At 44.2% G+C, this 20299-nt stretch overlaps 1 protein-coding gene across 1 annotated transcript; it reads left to right on the top strand.

The window, feature by feature from the left end:
* The first annotated feature begins 1685 nt into the window (after positions 1-1685).
* On the top strand, positions 1686-4188 carry LOC140716424 (uncharacterized). The gene is made up of 2 exons (XM_073029142.1): positions 1686-1739; positions 2839-4188. The coding sequence occupies exon 2, from the start codon at positions 3160-3162 to the stop codon at positions 3943-3945; it is 786 nt and encodes a 261-aa protein (XP_072885243.1). The 5' UTR covers positions 1686-1739; positions 2839-3159; the 3' UTR covers positions 3946-4188.
* The last annotated feature ends 16111 nt before the right edge of the window (positions 4189-20299 follow it).

Here is a 20299-nt window from a genome sequence, read left to right as displayed (position 1 = left end):
ATAAGACTCAGGAGCTTCAAATACGCAGGGGCGATAACTCTCCAGCAGCCAGAGACCAACCATTGCGGATAAGGAGAACCCCATTGACATGTGGAGATCGGGACCATGAGGAACGGCTGGCCAGCGTAGATTCCTTTCCCGGGTAATATCCTTTTCTCTTTATTGACTGTTCATGGACTGTCAGGGAATTCTAGTAGGGTGCACAGGAGACCGTTCGTCAACCCACGGGCTTTTAGTTGGAACAATAAAAGTTACTTGTCGGTAACTACAGTTTCTCTGTGCCTCACTGATCATTATTACAAGGGGTAATTCTTGTAACAACACATACACAAATACATCATGGACGTTCAAGAATTCAAATGCTGGAATTAGTCACTCATCACTAGTCACTAGCAGTGACTAGTGGGGTACCGTAAAGCTCAGTGCTGGGACCCCAGTTGTTTACAATATATATTAATGATTTAGACGAGGGAATTAAATGCAGCATCTCCAAGTTTGCGGATGACACGAAGCTGGGCAGCGGTGTTAGCTGTGAGGAGGATACTAAGAGGATACAGGGTGACTTAGATAGGTTAGGTGAGTGGGCAAATTCATGGCAGATGCAATTTAATGTGGATAAATGTGAGGTTATCCATTTTGGTTGCAAGAACAGGAAAACAGATTATTATCTGAACGGTGGCCGATTAGGAAAAGGGGAGATGCAACGAGACCTGGGTGTCATTGTACACCAGTCATTGAAGGTGGGCATGCAGGTACAGCAGGCGATGAAAAAGGCAAATGGTATGTTGGCATTCATAGCAAAAGGATTTGCGTACAGGAGCAGGGAGGTTCTACTGCAGTTGTACAAGACCTTGGTGAGACCGCACCTAGAATATTATGTGCAGTTTTGGTCCCCTAATCTGAGGAAAGACATTCTTGCCATAGAGGGAGTACAAACAAGGTTCACCAGATTGATTCCTGGGATGGCAGGACTTTGATATGAAGAAAGACTGGATGGACTAGGCTTATACTCACTGGAATTTAGAAGATTGAGGGGGGATCTTATTGAAACGTATAAAATTCTAAAGGGATTGGACAGGCTAGATGCAGGAAGATTGTTTCCGATGTTGGGGAAGTCCAGAATGAGGGGTCACAGTTTAAGAATAAAGGGGAAGCCTTTTAGGACCGAAATGAGGAAAAACTTCTTCACACAGAGAGTGATGAATCTGTGGAATACTCTGCCACAGGAAACAGTTGAGGCCAGTTCATTGGCTATATTTAAAAGGAAGTTAGATATGGCCCTTGTGGCTAAAGAGATCAGGGGGTATGAAGAGAAAGCAGGTGCAGGGTTCTGAGTTGGATGATCAGTCATGATCATACTGAATGGCGGTGCAGGCTCGAAGGGCCGAATGGCCTGCTCCTGCACCTATTTTCTACGTTTCTATGAATCTGCGGCATAAAAGAGCACTGTAGAAACAGAGCGTTACAGAATTATACATTACATAATTGGTTTATTTTACTAAACCTATTCCGTTTTCTTATGGAATTTATTAATCTAATTTATTATCTTCCCATCCGAAACTGAATTGCACAGTTCACAACGCAATGGCCCCGGAAATGCCCAGAGGTCTCTGCGGCTGGAAATATGCCCGATTAGCCAAAGCGCTGAAAAGCGGCCAGAGCGCTTGAAAGCCGTGTCTGAGCATGCGCGGTAAAAGAGACTGAGGCGGCCTGCGGATGATGCAGCGATTCTGGAACTGGTAGGAAAATCCGCCGGTGTCGTAGATTAAAGTAATACACACAAAATGCCGGAGGAACTCAGAGAGCCAGGCAACATTTGTGGGGAAAAAAGTAAACAGTTGATGTTTTCCCTTTCCCATAGATGCTGCCTAACCCGGTAGTAGGGGAATGTTGGGGGCGGGAAGGAGTGCAGCTTGTGAATGGAGTGGGGTGGGTGTTATTGAAACATCTGAATTAAACGTAAGGACTGGGATTAGAGTTGAAAGACCTGCTGTTCACGGGGTGCGTTTAGCTACAGCTCCGCGGTGAACGGGGGTGGGGGAGGTGTGAACCGGCTCACAGTACTGCGTATGTACGGCTATCTTGGCGGTGACGTAGAGAGCAGAGTAGAAGCCAATTGGTTCGTTTATTTGATTGACAGGCAATTGCAGAATGGTCTGAGAGCATTATAAAAGGTCGGCACAACATCATGGCCAAAGGGCTATAATATTCTATACTCTGCTGCTTGTGCACAATTCTTTGATGCTATTTGCTTACGTGGACTGAGATTTTTGGCCAGCTTTCTCTTTAACAATCTTGCCCTTCTGCCAGTTCCTCAACCACTACTAAACCCCGGTGTTTCCTAGTAGAACTGCAACAGTTCTGGAAGGTTGCTTCTCACTGGTGGTTTCTGTGAGGACATACCACGTCCAGATCCTAAAAGATTAATAAATAACGAAATAATGATCCCATCCAGTTTGTAAGAAGTCTGTAAGTCAGGTTATTAAAGCAACAAAATATCAAGAAGTGGTCAAGACTGGCCCTTATGATAACAGAGCAACACACACAAAATACTGGAGGAACTCAGCAAGTTAGGCAGCATCTGTGGAGAGGAATTAACAGTCAACATCTGGGCCGAGGTCTTGCATCAGGACTGGATAAGAAGGAAGAAGAAGCCAGAACAAGAAGCAAGCTGGCAGGTTATAATAGCAGTGTACACTTTCACTTGGGGGGAAATGTAGCATCCACGTTGAACTTAAAAATTGTGGCGGACAAATTCTCATGTATATGGCAGGCTATTTTTTATGGTCTCAGCCTGCATATTTTTAGTTACTAGTCATGTTAAAATTGTTTTCACAGGTGTTGGAAGAGGAGAATTAACAAATGGTGAGACTTCAAATCACTTCCAAAATCACACCTCTGAGTTTCATTGGGATCTGAGTATCATTGTGTTAAACGTGGAAGGAAAAAATGTATGTCTATGTTGCCACTGAGAAAACATATTAAATATCAACGTGACGGGAAAAGTGTCAGGACCACAGAAGAGTGTTCCAATGCAGGCGCGGGGGAAGGAGTTTTAACACTTACACACCTGAGGAAACACTACCCCCTTTCATAGTGGAGAAAAGCCACTGTGTGTGAAAAGTTGTGTGTCGCTGGGATGTGAACTGATCATTCATCATGGAGAAGCACACCGATACTTGCAGCAGGAAGAAGCCCTGGAAATGTGGGGACTGTGGAAAGGGTTACAATTCGCCTTCTCAGCTGGAAATTCATCGACGCAGTCACACTGGGGAGAGGCCCTTCATCTGCCCAGAGTGTGGGAAGGGGTTCGCTCAGTCCGACAGCCTCGTGGTGCACCGGCGACTTCACACCGACGAGAAACCATTCAGTTGCTCTCACTGTGGAAAGAAGTTCCGGTCTTCATCCAACCTCATCGAGCACCAACGAGTTCATACCGGGGAGAAACCGTTCACCTGCTCTGAGTGTGGGAAGGGATTCACTTGCTCTTCACACCTCACTGATCACAAGCGTCGTCACACAGGAGAGAAGCCATTTGTCTGTTCTCTGTGTGGGAAAGGGTTCACTAAATCATCCCACCATCTCAGCCACCAGCGCCTTCACACAACCGAGAGACCGTTCATCTGCTCCGTTTGTGAAAAGGGATTCACTAGTTCATCTCAGCTTCTGATTCACCAGCGAATTCACAGCAAAGAGAAGCCTTTCAGTTGCTCTGTGTGTGGGAAATGCTTCACGTGCTCAACAAACCTCACTGCACACAGTCGTGTTCACAATGAAAACAGGCCTTATAAATGTTCTGACTGTGAGAAGAGCTTTAAAACCGGAAGAGATCTGATGTACCACCAACGTATTCACACTGGGGAAAAGCCTTTCACCTGCACTGAATGTGGAAAGGGCTTCGCTCGTACATCCGCCTTGCGAAAACACCAGAAAATTCACCAATGACTTGTGATAGTGAACCGTTTGCTTTGTTAGGATGTCAGATAGTAATATGTAGCTCATTCAGGATTAAGTTTAAGAGAGAGAAAGAATATAATCGGTGTTTCTAATTACATTCTAATGAGATAAATGAATAAAAAAGGTAAAAAACACAAAATGCTAGCAGAACTCAGCAGGCCAGACAGCATCTATGGGAGGAGGTAGTGACGACGTTTCGGGCCGAAACCCTTCATCAGGAGTGAAGTAACATGGGATGGTCGAGGGGGGATAAGAAGTGGGGGGAGGGATGAGGTAGAGAGCTGGGAAGTGATAGGCTGGAGGGAAATGGGCTGGGGGAAGGTGGAGAATTATGGGAAATAAAAGAGAAAGAAAGGTAGGGTTGGGGGGAGAGATTATAGTGAGGGGGGAAAAAGAGAAAGAGAACCAGACTAGAATAATAGATAGGGATGGGGGTAAGGGGGGCAGGGGTATCAACGGAGGTCAGTGAGTTGAATGTTCATGCCGGCAGGAAGGAGGATACCTAGGCGGGAGATAAGGTATTGCTCCATCGACCTGCGTGTGGCCTCATCTTGACAGTAGAGGAGGCCATGGACAGACATGTCGGAGTGGGAGTGGTCTGTGGAATTGAAGTGTGTGGCCACAGGGAGATCCCGCCACTGCTGGAGGACTGAGTGCCGGTGTTCGGTGAAACGGTCTCCCAGTCTGTGGCGGGTCTCCCCAATGTATAAATGGCCACATCGGGAGCACCGGATACAGTATATCACCCCAGTTGACTCGCAGGTGAAGTGGTGCCTCACGTGAAAGGACTGTCTGGGGCCTGGGATGGTGGTGAGGGAAGAAATGTGGGGGCAGGTGTAGCACTTCTTCCGTTTGCAGGGATGAGTGCCCGGAGGGAGGTCGGTGGGGAGGGATGGGGGGATGAATGGACAAGGGAGTCACGTAGGGAGCGATCCCTGCGGACAGCCGAGAGTGGGGGGAGGGGAAGATGTGGTTGGTGGTGGGATAACGTAGGAGGTGGCGGAGGATTATACGTTGGATCTGTAGGCTGGTAGGGTGATAGGTGTGGACCAGGGGGACTCTATCCCTGCTGGGCTGGCGGGGGGATGGGGTGAGGGCAGAGGTGCATGAAATACGGGAGGCGCGATGGAGGGCAGAGTTGATAGTGGACGAAGGGAAGCCCCTTTCTTTAAAAAAGGAAGACATCTCCTTTGTCCTAGAATGAAAGGCCTCATCTTGAGAGCAGATGCGATGGAGGTGGAGGAATTGAGAGAAAGGGATAGCATTTTTGCAGGAGACAGGGTGGGAGGAGGAATAGTCTAGGTAGCTGTGGGAGTCTGTACGTTTGTAGTAGACATCGGTGGATAGGCTGTCTCCAGAGATAGAAACAGTAAGATCTAGAAAGGGGAGGGAGGTGTCGGAAACAGACCAGGTGAATTTGAGGGCGGGGTGAAAGTTGGAGGCGAAGTTAATGTAGTCGACGAGCTCAGCATGCGTGCAGGAAGCAGCGCCAATGCAGTCGTCGATATATCGCAAGAACAGAGGAGGACAGATACCGGTGTAGGCTTGGAACATAGATTGCTCCTCGTGGATTGCTCCAATAAAAAAGGTAATTGTTTTGCTCAGGTATCATGGACTTGTTAGTAAAAGAATCCAGCTCACGAATTATTGTTAAAGGGAAAGATGGATGATTACTGGATTAAAGCTGAATATAACCACCTCCGAGTGTCAACGCTTTTAATTCATTAACAAGGTAAAGATCTTTAAATGACCCAGTTCTGTTGTTAACAAGGTTATAAACAGAACAAATGTGCATTTTTCAACAATGCTGTCATTATAAATTCATTGTGAGTGCGGAGGGCAGTCCGAGTGTCCTGGTATGGACCTAGGGCTTCGGTGCTGACGGTCAAACATCCGTTCATACTAATCGCAGTGTTACCCTGCTGCAACCCCATCTAAAGGGGGAGGGTAAGCAGCCAGAGGTCTTGGTGGATATTGGCACCAAAGACAGAGATAGAAAAGGTGGGGAAATCCAGAAGAGAGATCTTAGGTAGAAAGCTGGAAAACAGGACCTCCGGGATAGTAATCTCTGGATTGCTTCCCATGCCACGCATCATTGAGGGTAAGAGTAGGTGATTTGGCAGGTGAATGCGTGGCTGAGGAACTGGCACAGGGGGCAGGGGTTCAGATTTATGGATCATTGGGATATCTTCTGGGGAAGGTAAGACCTGTACAAGTGGGACCTATATCCTTCCATGAGTTGTTCAGAACAGTTTAAGCTAATTTGACAGGGCGATGGGAACCGGATTGATAGTCTTGAGGATGAGGTAGTTTGTTTACAAACAGAGGCAGTGTGCAGTGAGACTGCTAGCAAGGAGAGGCTGATATAAGAGCAAATTTGCAGTGAACAGGATGAGTTGCATTGTAAAAGGTGGACAAAATCGAAAAGGGTGAGTACAAGACTGAAGCTGTTATATTTGAATGCATGCAGTATACAGAATAAAAGAGGTGAACGTAGCACAGTTTACAGATGGGCATGTTTGATGTTGTGGGCATCACTGAATCATGGCTGAAAGAAGATTACAGCTGGGAGCCTATCATCTGTCCCTGGTACCCCTCCCCTCTCCTATCGGATATCTTCATTAGGAGTTTGAGGAGATTTGGTTTGTCATCAAACACACTCAAACTTCTCTAGATGTACCATGTCAACCATTCTGACAGGCTGGATCACTATCTGGTATCGTGGAGGGTGGGGCTACTGCACAGGACAGAACGAAGCTACAGAAAGTTGTAAAGTTAGTCTGCTCCATCTTGGGTTCTAGCCTGTTCAGTATCCAAGACATCTTCAAGGAGCAGTGACTCAGAAAGGCAAGAGTCCATTACCGAGGACCCTCATCAACCAGGACTTGCCCCCTTCACAGTGTTACCTTCAGGAAGGAGCTACAGAAGCCTGATGGCACAGGCAGAGTTTGAAAAACAACTTCTTCCCCTCTGCCATACGATTCCTAATGGACACTGAACCCATGAACACTACCTCACTTTTTTAATATATATTATTTCTGTTTTGCACTAATTTTAATCTAAGTAGTTAATATACATACTTATTGTAATTGATTTACTTTTTTCTTCTTTCCATATTATTATGCACTGTATTGTACTGCTGCTGCTGTTAACAGATTTCTCAACACATTCAAGTGATAGCAACACGATTATTAAAATAAGTAAATGAGGTCTTAAAGTCACACACAAAATGCTGGAGGAACTCAGTGGGTCAGACAGCATCTATGGAAAAGGGAATGTTTCAGGCTGAAACACTGACTGTTTACTTTTTTCCATAAATGCTTCCTGACCGACTGAGTTCTTCTAGAGCTTTGTGTGTGGTGCTTTGGAGTTCCAAAATCTGCAGACTTTCTCATGTTTGTAAATGAGGTTTTACCTGCCTAAACATCTGGAGATGATTGATTCCTGATTTAAATCAGTTTGGATCAATTTGTGTGGTAGAATAGAAATGCACATCATTATGTATCTCTATCATATCCCTTATTTCATGTTGGTCTTCACGGTGGAGGACATGTCTAACATGCTGAAGAGAGATGATACGGATGTGATGGGAGGTGAGGACCTCAGTACAATAGCTATCACTAAAGATGTAGTGCTGAGCAAACTTGTGGGCCTGCGGATAGACGACCCCCTGGTCCTGATGGAATGCATCCCAGGGTACCAAGAGAAATGGCAGAGGTTATAGTAGAGACTTTGGTGATGATTTACCAAAATTCTCTGGACTCTGGGCAGGTCCCAGCAGATTGGAAGAGGGTGATTGTCATGCCACTGCTCAAAAAAGGATGCAGGCAAAAGGCAGGTAACTATAAGCCAGTTAGTTTAACCTCTGTAGTTGGGAAATAGCTTGAAGCTAACATTAAAGGAGAAACAGCGAGGCATCTGGAAAGAAGTGGATCCATCAGGCAGACGCAGCATGAACTCAGCAGAGGCAGTTCCTGCATGACAAACTTACTGGAGTTCTTTGAGGATATAACAAGCACAGAGGATGGAGGGGAACAGATGGACATTATTTACTTGGATTTCCAGAAAGCGTTCGATAAGGTGCCACAATAAAGACTTATCCATAAGATAAGGATGCATAAAGTTGGGGGTGATGTATTAGCATGGCTCGAAGATTGGTTAGCCAATAGAAAGCAGAGAGTTGGGATACATGGGTGTTTCTCTGGTTGGCAATCTGTGGTGAGTGGTGTGCCACAGGGGTCGGTGCTGGGCCCGCAACTGTTCACGATATACATTAAGCATCTGGAAGAGGGCACCAAGTGTAGTGTATCTAAGTTTGCTGATGACACTAAATTGAGTGGAAAATCAAATTGTGCAGAACATACAGGGAGTCTGCAGAGAGACATAGATAGGTTAAGTGAGTGGGAAAGGGTCTGGCAGATGAAGAACTATGTTAGTGTGGCAGAAAAGGTACTACTCAGACACGAAGGGAGATCGCCTTCGAAAGTCTTTATTGTAACATGATATCATGGAGAGCGGAGTTCTAAAAGCGGAGTTCCGAGACTCTGTCTGACAATGGGTCACGCTGTTATTTATATCCCAAGCATACGAGAGAAAAACACATAAATCAGACGGAGGAACTTCAATGGCTGAGTAGCAAAGTTGCAGGATATGTCCTTGAGCAGTTACACGTTTACTTCAGTGTTAATTCCTCAAGAGTATATCAGACATGATGATTCTTAGAACAACAAATATAAACAGTTATTTTAATCAGACTGACTGAAAGGCAGCACAGAGTACATTAGTCACAGTAGACTTTGATTTTACATTTGAAGATCATTAACCCTTCTTTGCTCAATACAATGTCAGCTCTGGATATTTTCTTCCACAGTTCAAGTACAGAGCACTGCTGTGAAGAAAAAACTCTATAACCCCTTAGTATCTAGCTAGTAACTAAATTTCTTCCACAGTTAGTAAATGTGAGGTCACCCACTTCGGAAGGAAACAGTTAAGGACCGTACTCTCTCCGGTCCTGTTCACCCTGTACACATCAGACTTCCAATATAACTCGGAGTCCTGCCATGTGCAGAAGTTCGCTGATGTGGGGTGTGTCAGGAATGGACAGGAGGAGGAGTATAGGAAACTGATACAGGACTTTGTGATATGGTGCAACTCAAACTACCTGCGTCTCAATATCACCAAGACCAAGGAGATGGTGGTGGACTTTAGGAGATCTAGGCCTCATATGGAGCCAGTGATCATTAATGGAGAATGTGTGGAGCAGGTTAAGACCTACAAGTATCTGGGAGTACAGTTAGACGAGAAGCTAGACTGGACTGCCAACACAGATGCCTTGTGCAGGAAGGCACAGAGTCGACTGTACTTCCTTAGAAGGTTGGCGTCATTCTATGTCTGTAGTGAGATGCTGAAGATGTTCTATAGGTCAGTTGTGGAGAACGCCCTCTTCTTTGTGGTGGCGTGTTGGGGAGGAAGCATTAAGAAGAGGGACGCCTCACGTCTTAATAAGCTGGTAAGGAAGGCGGGCTCTGTCGTGGGCAAAGTACTAGAGAGTTTAACATCGGTAGCTGAGCGAAGGGCGCTGAGTAGGCTACGGTCAATTATGGAAAACTCTGAACATCCTCTACATAGCACCATCCAGAGACAGAGAAGCAGTTTCAGCGACAGGTTACTATCGATGCAATGCTCCTCAGACAGGATGAAGAGGTCAATACTCCCCAATGCCATTAGGCTGTACAATTCAACCGCCAGGACTTAAGAACTTTTTAAAAGCTATTATTAATGCTTTTTGAGATAGTGATTTAGATGCATATCATATTTTTTTACTGAGTTAAGTATTGTATGTTATTAGTTTTGCTACAACAAGTGTATGGGACATTGGAAAAAAAAATTGAATTTCCCCATGGGGATGAATAAAGTATCTATCTATCTATCTATCTATTAATTAAATGGTGCAGAGGGACTTGGGAGTGCTTGTGCGTGAATCGCAAAAGGTTGATTTGCAGGTGCAGCAGGCTATCAAGAAGGCAAATGGAATGTTGGCCTTCATTGTTAGGATTGAATTTAAGAGCAGGGAGGTTATGCTGCAAATGTATAGGGTACGTGAAGCTGCATCTGAAGTAGTGCATGCAGTTTTGGTCTGCTTAGTTGAGGAAGGATATACTGGCTTTGGAGGTGGAACAGAGGAGGTCCACCAGGTTGATTCCAGAGATGAGGGGGTGAGACTATGAGGAGAGATTGACTTGCATGGTACTGTACTTGCTGGAATTCAGAAGGACGAGGTCTTTTAGTATCATATAAAATTATGAAAGGGTTACCTAAGATAGATGCAGAAAAGTTGTTTCCACTGGAAGGTGAGACTAGAACTAGGGGACATAGCCTTAAGGTTTGAGGGAGTAGATTTAGGATGGAGATGAGGAGGAATTGCTTTTCCCAGAGGGTGGTGAATCTGTAGAATTCTCTGCCCAATGAAGCAGTGAATGCTACCTCAGTAAATATACTTAAGACAAGGTTGGATAGATTTTGCACAGTAGGGGAATTAAGGGTTTGGGGGAAAAGGCAGGTAGGTGGAGATGAGTCCGTGGTCAGATCAGCCACGATCTTATTGAATGACAGAGCAGGCTCAATGGGCCAGAAGGCCTACTCCTGCTCCGAATTCTTATGTTCATATACTGTTTGCATTGAAATATAACACCTTCAGTCCTGTATTCACCTCCAATTTTTCAATTTAGCTTGAAGCTAAATTCTTATCCCTTTCTATACGTTTTCTCTTACTCTTTATTCAGGAGTTTTCAGCAATGCCTCCTGCACTCTCCCTCCCTTTTAGTTTGCACGTAATTTTCCAGGTTGTTGAACTAAGGCCCTCCCCTTACTATTTGAGGTCAATTAAGGATGAGAAATGAAAGCTGGCCTTGAAAGTGATATCAGTATCCTAAAAAAGAAAAATTAATAATTTGCTTGGCAAGGGGCTGATGGTTAATTAATGTAATGTCTTTGCTTCAGAATCGCAATAGTGTAATAACCAGTCAGTGAGAAATGGCCCTTCAAATGCCTCGCTATTCCTATTTTACATTATTTATTTTCACTGTAACTGAAAGTAACTTGTTGTACCTGCACTGTACTGTTGCCACGAAACAACAAATTTCAGGACTATTGTCAGTGACAATAAATGTCAGTGAGAGTGATGTCCTGATTATACAGACCTTGAAGTCCACAGTCCCCATCGATATGTCTGAAGAAATATTTTCCTTGACCCAATTTTATTGAATTGTATGCACTCTTCAGAGGGATAATGAGAATGTGGTAGATTATGAAATATTTAAAATTTCAAAAGGCCATTTGATAATGTACCCATTTACAGCCAGATGATCAAGGCCAGGGAACAGGCTCAGGGACAGGGAGCTGGTCTCAGAATGGGGAGTGGTGTGATGGCGCTCCCCAAGGATAACTGCTGTGGAAGATTAAGGTTTAGACGCCGAATTATAATTTCTAAATTTGTGCTTGACATTAAAATAGGCAGATGGTGTATATTGATTACAGAGGCTACAAATTATGGAGATCATTATTACATTTCACACTGACTATATCACTGGAAAATGAGTTCAGCACAGACAAATGTAAGGTGAGAGTAGGGAGGTCACTTATTTCTGGGAGTGGATGGGTTAATGTGGAATGCTATTAACAACCACCAGGAAATGCATCGAGTCGCGAGAATTCCTTCATAAGTGGCAGTAGAGGTGCAGGGCTGGTATGGGGAAGAGTACAAACCACCCACTATTTCTGTCACCACCCCTTGTCCAATCTGTGCAAGATCTCAAAGCAGTTTCACCCATTGATTGGAATAAAAACAATTCAGCTTTGACCCTGGGAAACTGCCCAAGAAGAAGGGAGAAAGATGTTTATGATCAACCCAGAAAGAGAGTTAGATAAAAAGTTGACACAAAATAAGATGGTCACTGAAGCTGATGTTGCAAGTTTGGTGCTGCGAAAGAAGAGCTGAGTAAGGGAAATGTAGAGCTTTAATTTCTGTTTGTGGAAGAGTCCCTGAATGTTTGAGTATAAACATTTTAGGGGTCCATACATTCCCTTTCTCAGAAGTCCCTCTTGTGAAAAATCGTGTGCCACAAGGGGGCATTTTCTACCAGCGCCATTCCTTCGTGTCTTTGATTTCACAGGAGTTGTGAGGGGCAAGTTTTTGACACAGAATGGTGGGTGCCTGTAATGTGGTGTCCCGGTTGGTCAGAGGCAGATACGTTAGAGAGTTGTAAGAGACATTTAGATGGGCACATGAATGTGAGGCCAATGGAAGGATATGCACATTGTTTATGCTGAAGAGATTAGTTTGGCAATTTGATTACTAATTTAATTGCTTCAGCACAACTTTGTGAACCAAAGCTCCTGTTCCCCTCTGTACTTTCTATGTTCTATTTTACAATTGTTAAGCACCTCAGTGACAGTCTTTCCAACAGGCATATGGTGCTTTCATTTAGTTCAGTGTTTTTTGTCTATATATCTGTATTGTTTTGGAGATAACAGAGTTGAGATTTTGGTTTCGATTTAACTTACAACTGTGTGAAGTTTTTCCAGAGTTTGTGATCTGGGGTTGTCAAATAAAATTCGGATTTCTACTTATAATGCAAAACAGGGGCAATGAATTTTTGACAGCAAGTCCCAGCTGCTCAGTCTTTGCAGGTCTGGGCTCACATACACACCTAGGATCAATGAACTGGCACACCAGTCTGGAAATCTTTGTCATTACCAGACCATCAACAGTCTTCAAACAAACACTGGGTTGAGCTAAATACAGCAACATCATTCATACACGTGCAGATTTTCAACTGCGTATCTCTGATCTCCAAGATCATAACCTCGCTCACGCTCTTAACTGAATCTCTTAAGAACACCAGATTCAGGTTTATTTGTCATATGTGCAGTACATCAAAACACAAAGTGAAATGTGTCACTTGCATTAACCACTGACACAAGCTAGGGATGTGTTGTAGGCACCAAACTCGCAATGCTCAGCAGAATAACATATAACATAATAAACAGAACACAAGCAACAAAATAATCCGCACTCCTCCCTCACACACACAAACTCTCTCACTCTCTCTCTCTCACACACTCTCACTCACTCACTCACGCACGCACTCTTCTCCATCTCAGGACAGGGCTCCAGTCTTCAGTACCAACCCCCGGACTAGCCGATGATGTGACCCCGAACTGGCCCTAGTGCCTCCTGCTTGCACGGCATTCAAGCACAGAGCAGAGGCCTGGACTGCAGCTGGCTTCACGTCCAGGGGCAGGTGCAACCTCAGCACCAAAGCACCACTTGCTACGCAGTCTGCACGCACCACAGGAAGCAGCACCCAGGAAGGGTGACCATGAGGACCTTGACAAAAGTTTAGCTCTCGTTCTCCATAGATCAGGCTACACTTGCACTGAAGAGTACGATGACACAGAGAACAAAAACCAGTTGGTGTAGTTTTAATGTGAGATTTAGGAGATTTAAAGGGGATCTGACTGACCAGTTTTCTGTATACGGAGACTTGCTGATATCTGAAACACGCCAGGAGGTGGGATCAGATACAATCAGATCCGCTTAACAGGCATTTAGGCAGACAGTACATAGGGAAAGCATGGAAGAAAACATTCCTAATGCAGCTAAGTAGGATTTGTGTGGATGGAAAAATGCTGGCATGAGCAGGATGGGCTGAAGGGCCTGTTCTAGTGCAGTATAACTCTGTGGTTGTATCACCTTCAACCTAATAACCAGGTTCTTTCCTGCTCTCGAGAAGGAGAATCAATTCCACATTGCAGGTTAAAGCAAAGTGCTGCAGATGTTAATAATTCTCATTCTGATCTTTCAGATTCATTCTCTGACCCTGCAAGAGAACCCCTTCTCTCCGGTGCTGGGCCTGAGCTCTTGTGCTTCTTTCCAGCTGTTTTTTTCTTCTTTTTTCCAGGACAGCTGGCCTCACTCAGTAGTTTCAATGAATATTATTATGGCCTCGGGTTCACAGCACATTGGAATACGTTCCAGTCCTGCTTGGATTCAGCCGGGAGCCCAGCACCCAGCATCAAACCAGCCAGAGCTGGCATGCGAGCATGGTGAGAGCAGGTCAGAAGACCCCAGCGGGCACCAAATGTGAAGTGTAAATTAGAGTTCCTGTGTATACATCCAGTGATAAGCCCACATAATAAGTTTGAAGTTGTTTTAAATTAACCTGATTCATGTGAGAGCTTGGATCAGCTTTTCTCCGGCCATGATCACCTTTAGAAACCTGTCAATCAGTGAATGTAGCCCCTTCAATAGTCCAATAGCTGAATGGGAGAGAGAGTCCTAAAAAGCACGAATGAACTTGCTTACAACAAAGGAGGAGGCTATTCAGCATTCGCATGAGTCTTACACACCCACAAGTCATTTCTAGACAAACATAGAAAACTGCATTACAATTAAGGGGCAATGTGAAGAGATACAGAGAAGACTTAGAATTTGCTCCTCACCCTCTGTCCAAGAAGGACTTCCTCCTTGAACCATCTTTCTGTGACAGACAGCTTGTGCACCTGCAACTCTGTGTTAAGTTTTCTAGTTTATAGGTATTGCATTCGTAATTTGGGAATCTTTTGTACAATTCTAATCACTGTTGGAAATTTACTCAATATAAAACATGCTTCATTTAAATCAGAATAACTGTGGTAAATCTGCTTTCTTAGCTGCGGGCATCTCCTTGGACTGAAATAGTGTCAGCTAAAACCCCTTTGAAAAATCTTCTAACGTGGCTAAGTAAATTAAACTTTGAAAATTAGGTTGATACAGTATAACCTCCCCAAAGTGAGCGTACTAGTGGACATTTATAACAGATAAGACTTCAGTTTAGGTGTTTAAAACACGTACACTTAATACCATCAGGTAGTGTGGTGACACTTGTGTGTTGCTCCAACACACCATAGGGTGTTGTATTTGAATTTATGTTTCAATGTACATGTGATAAATAAACTTGAATCTCGAATCTTGAGGAGAGAGAACCTTTATATTGAATCCCAGAGACACAGCTGTAGATTAAGTGAACATGTCTGCCCCATATCTTTGGTACTTTCATCTAATTTCTCCTTTCAGAAACATTGCCAACTTGTTAAACCGACAAGCATCTATTCCAGTATTATTCTCAGAATAATAGATATGAACTAGAGTTTGTAAAACAAAAATAGATTGTAAACATTCAGTAACCAAGGCTACAGGTTAGTACTTGAAAAGCGAAACCCAGTGCATTTTTGGGCAGAAGTAACTAAAGACCACATGAGAAGAGCAAAGATCAATCTTAAAGCCCTCAAACCTGCTCCACCATTCAACAAAGTCATACAAACAGCATCGGGAGTAAAGCAGTCAGCTCCTCAAACCTGACCTACTGTGATACTCAAATCAAGGCTGCTCTGACTGCAACCCTGTCTATCAACAGAAACATTTTACTCCCTTGCTTATTAAGAATCTGGTTTGCTTTGCCAGAAAAATGTCCAAATCCTCTACTTCCCCTGTCCTTGAAGGAAGATTTCTAAAGACTCATAAATCTCAGGAAACAAAATTGTCTCATCTTTATCTTAAGTGAACAAGCTCATATTTTGAAACAATGACTTTCTAGTTCTAGATTTGCCCATAAGAGGAAATACCCTCTGCATGTCAATGTTACCAGGAGTCACCCAGATATAATGTGCACAAATCATCATTTCTCACCATTCTAAACCAGCAAGTACAAACCCAGATCGCCAAGCATTCCTTATTGCACAACTTGTCCATTCCGGGCATTATGATGAAAAAGCAAGTCAAACTGCTTCCAACATTATCATCCTTCGCAAATGAGGAGACCAATAACCATATAACAATTACAACACAGAAACAGGCCCTTCTAGTCCGTGCCGAACGCTTACTCTCACCTAGTCCCACCTACCTGCCTGCACTCAGCCCATAACCCTCCATTCCTTTCCTGTCCATATCCAATTTTACTTTAAATGACAAAATCGAACCTGCCTCTACCACTTCTACTGGAAGCTCGTTCCACACAGTTACCACTTTCTGAGTAAAGAAGTTCCCCCTCGTGTTACCCCTAAACTTTTGCCCCTTAAATCTCAACTCATGTCCTCTTGTTTGAATCTCCCCTACTCTCAATGGAAAAAGCCTATCCACGTCAACTCTATCTATCCCCCTCATAATTTTAAATACCTCTATCAAGTCCCCCCTCAACCTTCTACGCTCCGAAGAAAACTTGTTCAACCTTTCTAACTTGTTCAATGCAGATTTTGTCAACGCGACATACACTTGAACACAACAAAAGGCAGAAGGGCCTATTCCACATCGCAGCTCAGTAAATAAATAAATAAAATCCTCTATCTTGAATTCAATTCCCTGAGCAATATACCATCATATTATGTTAGATTTCCTAAGATCGAGTGGATAGCCAGAGACATTTTTTCCTTGTGCAGAGTTGGCTAATACAAGGGGGCATAATTTTAAGGTGATTGGAGGAACATAAAGAGGGTATGTCAGAGGTTTAGTTTTACACAGAGCGGTTAGTGGGTTGGATGTCCTGCCAGGGGTGGTGATATTGGCAGATATATTAGGGGAAACTAAGAAACTCTTAGATAGGCACATGGGTGATAGAAAAATGAAGGGAAGGATTAGATTGATCTTAGTGTGAGTTAAAAGGCTAGCACAATATTATGGGCTGAAGGGTCTGTACCATTCTGTAATAGAAACATAGAAAACCTACAGCACAATACAGGCCCTTTGACCCACAAAGCTGTGCCGAACATTCCTTACCTTAGAAATTACCTAGGGTTAACATAGCTGATACTGAGCTCCATGTACCTGTCCGGGAGTCTCTTAAAAGGCCCTATTGTATCAGCATTTTTTTATATGTAAAATTGTATTGAGACATCCTGAATTCATGAAAGGGAATATACAAACACAAATATTACTTGCTCCTTACATACTTAAATAAAGCAATCCAAATTCCAGTTGTTACAAAATACTGTAAATCTGATTTTGTTGCACTTAAACATTAATTCTTAAAACTTAATCCTATCCTAATTCCGGAAGGCCATAAGTTCTAGGAGCAGGATTAGGCCATTTAGCACGTTGAGTCTGCTCCACCATTTCATCTTGGCTGATTCACGTCCCTCTCAGCCCCTAATCTCCTGCCTTCTCTCCATATCCTTTCACGCCCTGACTAATCAAGAATAGTTTAACCTCTGCCTTAAATATACCCAGAGTAATGTTCCATGTTCTACTTGCTACAACCAATAACCAGACATTTTCAAATGATGCACTGGTATATCCACACCTCTACAGCGCTCCCCCTCCATACATTCTGCTTTCTGCAGGAAGCACTCCCTCCACGATTCCCTTGTCCATTTGACCCTCTCCGTTAATCTCTCTCCTGGCACATATTCCAACAAATGAATTTCTACTCCTGCCCATTCGCATCCTCCCTCACCTCCATTCAAGGCCCCAAACGGTCCTCCAGGTGTGGCAATACTTCACCTACAAATCTGTTGGGGTTGTCTATTGAATCTGCTGCTCCTGATGTAGCCTTCTCTATATTTGTGAGACCCAACGTTATTTGGGGGACTGCATTGTCGAGCACCTCCATTCCATTTGCAAAATGTGGTATTTCCTGCTGGCCAACCATTTAAATTCCTTTCCCCCATTCCTGTTCCAACATGTTGGTCTATAGACTCCTCTTTCGCTACAGTGAGGCCACTCAAAGGGTGAAGGAGCAACACCTCACATTCCGTCTAGGTAGCTTCCAACCTGATGGGGTGAACATTGATTTCTCCTTCTGGTATTTTTCCCCTTCTGCTTCCCTCTTCTTCTATTCCCCACTCTGCCCTCTTACCTCTTCTGCTCACCTGCATCTCACCATCCCCGGTGCCACTCCATTCTCCCTTTCTCCTGCGATCCACTCTCCTTTCCTATCAGATTCTTTCTTCTCCTGCCCTTTACCTTCCACCGAACTTTACATATCGCTATATCTAGCTAGTCCTCCCTCCCTTCCCCCACTTTGTTATTCTGGCACCTTCTCCCTTCCTTTCCACTCGGCCCATGCCTGACCAGCTGAGTTCCTCCAGCATTTTGTCTGTGTGTTCAGAACATGAGGTGTTGTTCTTCAGCCCTGGCAGTGGAGGAAGCCAAGGATGGACAGTTCAGCGTGGGAAGGAACAGGAAAGGAGATGAAATGACAAGCAACTGCGATCTCAAGTTCAAGATAAAGTTGATTGTCATAGGTATATACCTACACAGGGTGTTAGTGTCTGGAAAATTAGCCTTTTCAGCAGCAGTGAGGTATATTAGCTGAGGATGGCCAGTGCAAACAGACAGGTGCTCCATTAATTTCTCACTTTGTCTACACTTGAGGCCACCGACGTGAAAGTCACAGAGAGCACCAAATCCCACCACCAGTCACAGCTTCTGCTGCACACCCTTTACTGCTTTCTGCAGAAACCATTCTCATCTTGATTCCCTGGTCTGCTCATCCCTCCCAACCCAAACCTCCCAGCCACATGGAATGTTTCTCTGCGAGCACAGGGGGCACAAAACTTGTTCCCCACACCTCCTTCCTCATCACCAACCAGGACCTAAATAGCCCTTCCAGATGAGGCAGTGATTCACGTGCATCGCCTACAACCTCCCCTAGTGCATTTGGCGCTCTTGAAATGGTTTCTTCGACATTGGTGAGAACAAGCAGAAACTGGTGATGGTATCCGTTAGTCTGCGCCTGGAAAGTCCCCTCTCCAGGACGCAGGCCTGGGCAAGACCGGCAGTCACCCATGCAGTGAGCCTCCCCTCTCCACGACACCGATGTTGTCCAAGGGAAGGGCAAAGGCCGATACAGCTTGGCACCCGTGTCATCACAAGAATTGCCAGAACGAGGTTGAAGGCAATGTTGGACTGCCTTAGGGAGCATAGACTAGGTCACTGATTTGTAGACCATTTCATATTCTGCCTAGGTGCTCCGAGTGGAATCAATATTGAAACTTCCAACATCAAATTTCAGACTGAGACCGTTCTTAAGGACTGGAAAAGAAGCGGTAAGAATAAAAAGGTTGGGGAGGGGAGAAAGGTTGGACAAGCTAGAAGGTGGTAGGTGAAGTCAGGTGGGTAGGAAAGTCTGCAGATGCTGTAAATTCAAAGCACCACACAAAACGTTGGAGGAACTCAGCAAGCCAGCTATCCTCAGGGTGGAGGTACAACAGCTGATAATCTTTCTGGGTAGCCTGCAACCTGATGGCATGAATACTGATTTCTCCTTCTAGTAAAGAAATTCACCTTCCCCTACACCGACCCCCCCCCCCCACTACTCTGTTCCTCGATTTCCCACTCTCACCTGCCTATCGGTTCCCATCGGATCCTTCCCTTTCACCTGTGGCCCATTCTCCCCTCACATTCCTTCATCTCCATCTCCCACCCACCTGGCCTCTCCCATCATCTTCTCGCTAGCTTCCTTACCCTCAACCCACCTGTTTATTCTGGCGTCTTGCACCTTGCTTCTCAGTCCTGAAGAAGGGTCCCAGCCAGAAATGTTTGCTTTTTATTAATTTTCATAGAGGCTGACTGACCCACTGAGTTCCTCCAGCACTTTGTGTCTGTTGATTAGGAATGATTAAAGGCTGGAGATGAAGGAATCTGATAAGAGAGGAGAGTGGACCATAGGAGCAAGGGAAGGAAGAGGGGACCCAGGGAGAGGTGATAGGTAGGCGAGAAGAGCTAAGAGGCCAGAGTGTGGAATAGAAAGGGGGAGGGGGAGGGAAACATTGTTTTTTACCAGAAAGAGAAATCGATAATCATGCCATCCTCCACATCCACAAGAATATTCTTAATTTTCTCCCACAACAGTACATACACAATCCTATATTGTCTTTCTTTTGTTTGTGCAACCCATCATTTGGAATTCATAAGAGAGAATGGAACCTCAACAATATTTTGCATTAATATTATATACAAGTTTATTCCTGATTATCAGTATAGTGTTTGACCAGTCTTGGTAATTTAAACAATGCTGACATGAAATTAATCTTCTCGCATACTTTAAAACTTTGTTTACTCATGTTGTGTATAATGTTTGGATATTTTACATGTAAGTCTAGTTTTATGCATTCTTAATTTCTTTGGAATGTGTCTGTGACTCAATCATTATAAGTTTGCTGCATTAAATACTTACGATATTTTTCTAGTTCTCACAGTTTTGCTCAGTTCAATTGTATGAGTAAGTGCTGCCCAATAAAGCACCTGGAGCTGATGCCATCTCGACTCCCGTGTTGAACTGAAGTGGAGTTTGGCTTTCTGCTGAGT

Source organism: Hemitrygon akajei, chromosome 25 (assembly GCF_048418815.1).
Source record: "Hemitrygon akajei chromosome 25, sHemAka1.3, whole genome shotgun sequence".
Lineage (NCBI taxonomy): Eukaryota > Metazoa > Chordata > Chondrichthyes > Myliobatiformes > Dasyatidae > Hemitrygon > Hemitrygon akajei.
The sequence above is the reverse complement of the archived record's forward strand: the minus strand, read 5'-3'. Positions and strand labels throughout refer to the sequence as shown.

Excerpts from the sequence above, each read along its gene's own strand:
- LOC140716424 (XM_073029142.1), top strand. The coding sequence starts at position 3,160 with ATGGAGAAGCACACCGATACTTGCAGCAGGAAGAAGCCCTGGAAATGT.